Source organism: Quercus lobata, chromosome 7 (genome assembly GCF_001633185.2).
Source record: "Quercus lobata isolate SW786 chromosome 7, ValleyOak3.0 Primary Assembly, whole genome shotgun sequence".
Lineage (NCBI taxonomy): Eukaryota > Viridiplantae > Streptophyta > Magnoliopsida > Fagales > Fagaceae > Quercus > Quercus lobata.
This window is the reverse complement of record NC_044910.1, coordinates 27,855,583-27,862,925: the sequence shown is the minus strand read 5'-3', so window position 1 is coordinate 27,862,925 and position 7,343 is coordinate 27,855,583. Positions and strand designations below refer to the sequence as shown.

Below are 7,343 nucleotides of genomic sequence, written 5' to 3'. Positions count from 1 at the left end.
GCTGATGCCGATGTTGTTTGATTTGGTTTTAATCTTTGGTTGCAGGTGATTGTGTGGGTTATGTTCAAAATTTATGGGTTTAATTTTTGGTTAATCTTCAAGATTTCTGGGTTTAGTTTTTGATTTGGGTTTATGTTCAAAAATTCTGGGTTCACTTTTTTTTTTGAGATAATTGACAGAACTATATTAATGTAAAAGAGTAACCGTATACAAATATAAAGAAAAGAACAAATGCTTGGGCTTGCTCTAGTGAGCCAACTCAAGAGACAAATAGGAAAAGATTTGAGTATTATGTTCTTCAAATTTTTGGGTACGTTCTTCATGTTCAAGATTTGAGTGAGAGTGTTTTGATCCGTTTGGGGTTTTGTTTTTTACATATTCTGTGTTAGACTAATGGTTGAGGGAGAGGTGGATTACGGCACAGTAACGGTGAGAATCACAGGTGGGTAAAGTGTCAAAATTGAAATCACGGGTAGGCACATCGAATTAGAGGCAAATCACAGGTGGGTAAAGTATAATTACCTCTAAAATTTTCACTTTAGGCCTCCAAAATTGTTGAGCCCGTCTTATTTTGCGCATTCTCTATATACTACTTTATATTCCACAATATATTCCGCAAATCACACCATAAATTTCTATGTCTGAATCAAAATCTTCTATTTCACTTTCTCTGTATCACTTTATATTCTACAAATCATAACATATCATATGTACATTTATTTAATTAAACTCTTATTTTATGCATTGTTCTTATTTCACTTACCTAATATAAAATAAAAAAATCCCACCCATCCTAGCACCACCACCAACCGCCACTAGCACCAGCCACCGGCACCTTCAACAGTTCAACGCCGGTCATGACCACTCTACCATCTCCACAAACCATTGCAGGTTCTGTTACAAAGGCCAAAGTACATGGCCAAGAAGATTGTTTTCCTCTCAGGGATAAATTTTCCTGTACAATCTCTCTCTCTCTGTCTCTGAATCCAACAGCAATATGCACTGTGGTAGTGAAAATGACTTACTGTTTGAGAATTTACTGGGTCGGGGTTTTACTTACTCTTTGATCGCACTGCTGAAAATCCACAATGATCTTTTGATTATTTAAATTCACCTTGCTCTTTGATTTCCCCCCTATAGTATGTAATTATTCTTGATATATTATTTCTTATATTTGTCAAAATTTACTAGTAAAATAGAAAGAAAATTCTCCTATTTTATCATCAATGTATCTTAAGCTTCAAAATATACAGATGGAAATTCTTTTTTTCTTTAGATAAGTAGATAGTGGGAGAAAGGGAGGTGGGTTCGAATTGAGAAAAATCTATAAACGCAAAAAATTTCACAACAGTTATGTGGTAAATTATTAGTAATAGATAAAAAAGTAATGTCAACGATGGGCTTAAATGAGAACTTAATAAAAATTTGCTAACTCAACTGTTGTGGAATTTTATGTTTATATGAGAAGAGTAATGTTACCACTACAAACTTTTTTTACAATATTTTTTACTAACTTGGTGATAGATTCTTACTAGTTCTCATCTGGGCTTAGTACTGACATCATTTTATTTTTACTTTTTAGTAACAACTCATCTTGTTAGCAGTTTGTAAAAAAATATATAAAAAAGTTTATGGTTTTAGCACTTTTCATATGAAGAAGTGCTACATCCACAAGGACCACAACACTTACACAATAAATTATAGGTGGTAAATTGTTATTGATTGTAATTTATATCCACTATTGCACCAATAACAACCCAACAACAATATGTCACCTAAAATTTATTGTGTGTAAGTATTGTAAAAATATTACGCGATTATCATTTCACTTTAGGTTCAAAGAAAAATGGAAAAGAGGATTTATAGTGTATGTATGTATGCATTACTCTTATCAACAGTGTTGTGTTACAGTTAAATCCAGGCTTGCTAACGCACGTTTTGCATCTATGAGTAATGCTAGTAATATAGCTTTTACCATAACTTGCTGATATAGTAAGTTGTGATTTGTGAATAGTGAAGTAAAAATGGCGGGTTTATATGAACAAGTTGTAGTAAAAGTTGTGGTCTTAACATTTTTCTTGCATCTACGCCAAAAAAATTTGTTAACACGTACTGATCGACGTACCCATGGAGTGGACTCTCACACCTGACGCCTGTGATTAGTTTGGGGAGTCGGTGAATAGAAAGACTAATGACGAATGTTGCAGGCTGAGATAAAGACACTTTTTTTCAGAAAACGGATAGAATACAGGTTTTTCCGTGTTCATGTTTATCTGTATCGTTGAGTTGAATTTATGTTATTTAATTTACAGATCCAATCTTGCAACATAAACAATCCATCGAAAATGATAGCAAGTCTAATATTGTGGGTTAAAAACTATAAGCAACATAATGACATCTACAAATGAATCATGACTGACAATGACCTGACTGGTGAGATCATAGATTCATAGATCATTGAGACCAGGGATGAGCCCTCCACAAGTTACAACTACTTTCACTTTATTTTATCAAAATATATATGAACACAATATTATTCATAGCGGACTGACAAATCGTATTTTGTTTTATATTTATATTTATATTTTTTAATTTTTTGGCTAATGAAGAAGAAAAATCTATTTTACAATAAAAGCGGATGCATTGTACACAATTGAAGGTGTACACGCATTTATTTCAACTTATACAAATAAACAGACCCTTGGATGGTAATTAAAAACCATCAAATAAAAATTGATTAACTAAAGCAATCAAGTTGAAGTCCGATAAGAACAATTAGACAAGCACTCCAAGTATTACGAAGCTTTTTTTTAGCTGCTAACATGAGGCAACCCGAAATCTAACATCAACCACAATATTATTAAAAATAGGTACTTCAATCTTATTGTTCTTTATAAGGAAAGGAGCATATGCCTTGTTGAGAGAACTTCTTAATCATATATTGCCACTTCTAACTCGCAATTATCAATCTACTCATAAAATCATATTCTTCTCAACTCTTCAATAACCTGTATGATTTTAAGAAAACTTTATGTGACCCACATTTAAATGATAAATGAAAACTCATGTCTTAAGGATTTTTTTTTTTTTTTGGTTGAAAGATGTTATGGTAAATAACAATTTCTAAATAACTCTCAAATGGTATAACCCCTTTGGTTAATAAACACCTTGGAGTTACAAGTTTTAAACTCCTTGATGGAAGGAGGTTATGAAACAAATCTTAATTTAAAAGGGTCCCTAGTCTAGCCTATATATATAGCATATCTCCATCAAAAAGATATGTGTGAGGTAAATGCCATAGACTAGAAGACCCTTTTATATATATTATCATCATATAGTGAGTTTTCCTTTTTTCAAAGACTTAAACAACTCTGGTTGGAGGTATGTTTTTTTCCGTTGCAACTCTGAATTTTGTCTTACATTCCATGCACAATGCGCCTCTACCCATAGGAAGGTCTAATTTACTACTAAATTGGCATTGGTTTATTTAGAATTAAAGTTTAAGTTTCATAGCATTAAAGTTTATTTTCTTTGGGTTTGTGGATCTATGTTTTGGTACTCATGTGAATGAATCACCCATCTCATTGAATAAAATATGTTAAAATGAGAAATTAAATATGAGGTTTTTGGCACGTATACAGGTTGCTTGTAAATCCCTATGGCCACACGAATCACTATCCTATGATTGTTGCCTAGTGCCACACGAATCATTGTTTGGTAACGGAGAAAATGAAGGAAAGCAAAAGAAGATTTTTGAGTAACTAAAGAGAGGAACCAAATCTGAGATTCGAAGTTATCCAATGAGTGCTGGAGTGACCGGAAAGAGATAACGTGAATATTCTGGTGAACAACTTAGAAATCTACTGAAGCTTTGAAGAGTTTTGATGTGATTGGAAGTTGAGAAAATGAGGGAAAATGAAACCCTCGTGAAACCTGAGGGCTAGGTTTTTTTTTTTTGGGAATGGCTGGGTTGAATTTGGGGTATATTGTTTTTGGGTTATATGGGGTTCAATGGGTTTTTAGTTATAACCAAATAATAATTGGGTCTAATTGGGTTGATGCCCATTTAACCTAACTAATAATTGGGTGGGTTGGGGTTTAATTAGAGTGGGTGGGTTTGGGCGAGCAAATGGATTGGAGTTTACTTTGCCACCCCTACTCAAAATGGAGGGTTGGGAAGTGAGTGAAAAGCTCAAATAATTAGTAAAATGCACTTTTATCCATGAAAAAGAATCCAATCAGGGAAGGAATTTAAAATAACTTATCATCTATAATATGTTTGATAGCCCAAAGGGGATCCAAGAACGATTTTTTGAAGTGGGTGAATAACATTGGGTGTGTCTCCTTTGCAGATAACATGTTTATAACTTGCATTTATAGTTGTAGAGGTAGCATATTTTAGTTTTCTGTTGCTCTCTTTTGCTGCATTTCATACTAGTTCTGGTTTAGTTTATACATAATTTATAAATAGAGTCTTCAAAGAAATAAATGAATTAAATTTGAATGAAAGGATGGCATAAAAAAAATGTAATTAGGAGTGAGAACGGGATTAATAAATATTGGGTGGTGCTAGTGTGCCACAAGACTCTTGGTAAATATTTTTCCCCTTAATTTTTTGTCCAATAAATAAGAAAATTCTATACAACAAAAGCATATGCATTGTACACAATAGGAGTTAATACATTATACACACAATTATTTCAAGTTACACAAGTAAACATACCATTGGAAGAAAATCAAAAACCATCAAATAACAAATGACTAACTAAAGCAATCAAGTTGAAGTGTCATAAGAACACTAAAACAAACACTCCACTTATTACAAAGATTTTTATTTAGCTGCCAGAATGAGGGAATTCAAAATCTAACATAAACCACAATATTCTTTAAAATGACTTCTTCATCAATCTTATTGTTCTTTATTAGGAAAGGAGCATATGATTTATTGAGGAACCTATCATATACGGCCATTGCCAACTTGCAATTGCCAATCTAATCACAAAATCATATTCTTCTCAAGTCTTCAATAAGCTTCTCCAAGTTCTTGTAGGAGGATCCACTTGGGCTAACAGAATCATGAGCCAATTTTGAAAATTGGTCCATGGAGTAGATGATTTCCTCCCTTCTATGTTTCCTAAGGGTTTTTATCATCATCTCAATGGTTGATCTATCACATGTATCCTTCATTTCAAGCCCAATCCTCCACCCTTCACTAACCCATCTACTATTAAGTTGGTGGTCCCCAAATAGGGGCCAACAAATCATAGGCACCCCAGCATCAATGCTTTCTACAACCGAGTTCCAACCACTGTGGGTGAAAAACCCACCCATAGCTGGGTGGGCTAGAACATCTTCTTGTGGGGCCCAATCCACCACAAATCCCCTTTCTTTTGTGGCCTCCTCAAGCTCTGCCGGGATCATGTCATCCCCTTTCACACCTTCAATCGTATCACGTCGTATAACTCATAAAAACAATGTGCCTCTGTTGACCAAACCATACCAAAACTCCAACAATTGACCACGTGTCACCCTTGCTATGCTTCCGAAGCTAACAAAAACAACAGATCTTAATGGCTGGGAATCTAGCCATGTTATGCAATTATGGTCTGGTTTCAATAAGTTACTAGAGGAGGATAAACACTGCAAGACGACATCGTCCCCAATTTGGGTTTTGACAAGAGCATTGAGTGGACCAATTGTGTAAATATTCAAAAAGAGAGGGGCAATGTGACAGAGAATCGGAGCCTCGAGGTCATCAAAGGTGTTGAGTATGATTCTTGAAGCTCGAGTCATGGTTTTGCTTTCCTCGATGAAGAGTTGTAGGAGAGGATCAGTGATTGGCTGTCTACAAATTGAAGGTAGATCTCGGCGTCGTAAAAGACCCTCCATACCTAGCACGCTTGTAATCGTCCTATCTAGATCTTCTTTTGCTGCAATAATTGTGGCGAAGGTTGGAGGTTAGTTGTGATAGTAAAATGAAATGTAATTTGAAAAATATATACTAATATAATATTGAACATTGGATAATAAAAGTTTCTTCAACATATTGTATATGGGGATGTATCAAGTAGATAATCATTTATTTTTCAATCGCAATGTGGTCATGCAATACAAATCTTTAAAAAAAATATATTACTAATATCATTAAAATTTTAATATAATAGTATTTTTTTTTTTTTATACATTTGATAAAATTAAAACCTATGGCATCCCATTGATTTTTGATATAGGTGAAATTTAAACTTCAGATATTTTATTAGACAACAATAAATTTTTTTTTGATAAGTAGACAACAATAAATTTTATAAGTTGAGTTAACTACAACTTACTTAATTTCATCATATCCTATAGTACGTATATTAAAATTGTGGCTAAAATACTATGTAGAGCTTCTAAGTTTGATATTGCTTATAAATCAGTTTGATGTATATGTTAAAGATATATTAGCCTATTAGCATAGGCTCAAACCTAATTCTATTTTGTGTGCAAGTCAAGTCTCCTACTTGTACTAGAAGTCTATTAGTCTAGGGTTTAATCTATTATATATACACATGTTATAATTCATTGTAACACATGATTTGTACTACACTCTAATATATTATTGATGTAACTCTTTAGGGTTTCTTCCGTAGATGTAAGCCGTTAAACTGAACAACGTAACTCTCGTGTGTTACTGTGTTCTATACTTTATGCTTTCACTTCCGTATCCATACTAGAATATTCAACATGGTGTATCAATACTAATATTCAACATGTTGTTCAGTCTAACGGCTTACATCCACGGAAGAAACCCTATATATATATATATATATATATATGACATAGCTTCAACATTAAGAGAATATTGTGGATGTTGACTACATATTATTTGGCACATGCATGGTCTGCATTCACCATAGAAAATCAAATTCCGCCTGAGGTGTTGGCTGAGTTTGGCATTAATTAACAGCCTTTCACATTCAAGAGTAACTAAAGTGGAAGTTTCTATCATTCCACAATGATCCAATGTTGGAATTTTTAAGCTGCAAATATGTGAAACTCAATATGTGGAATGACCATTTCGCGCGCTTCTTTTTTCTTTTCTTTTTTTCTTTTTATTTTTTGGTGTGAGTGTCTGAAAAGGGGGATAACCATGCTTTTTCAGGTTAATGCCTTAATGGTACGAGGAGAGATCACCAAGTTGTTGAAAGACCATTGTCCCTTTAACCCATTCTATTAGTATATATGCACCTAGAACTTAGAGAAGTCGTACTCACCTCCAACTGGAATGTGGCCTTCCTCAATTAGCTTCGAAATACAGCAAAAGCTGCACAAGCGGCAAGCACTGTATGGACGCGTAGTAA

The 7,343-nt window shown here is 33.7% G+C and overlaps 1 protein-coding gene across 1 annotated transcript; it reads right to left on the bottom strand.

The window, feature by feature from the left end:
* Window positions 1-5,004: 5,004 nt before the first annotated feature.
* LOC115951835 (7-deoxyloganetic acid glucosyltransferase-like) lies at window positions 5,005-5,793 on the bottom strand. Its single transcript, XM_031068973.1, has 2 exons — window positions 5,496-5,793; window positions 5,005-5,438 (listed from the first exon to the last, which is right to left on the bottom strand). The coding sequence occupies exons 1-2, from the start codon at window positions 5,791-5,793 to the stop codon at window positions 5,005-5,007; spliced, it is 732 nt and encodes a 243-aa protein (XP_030924833.1).
* Window positions 5,794-7,343: the final 1,550 nt, after the last annotated feature.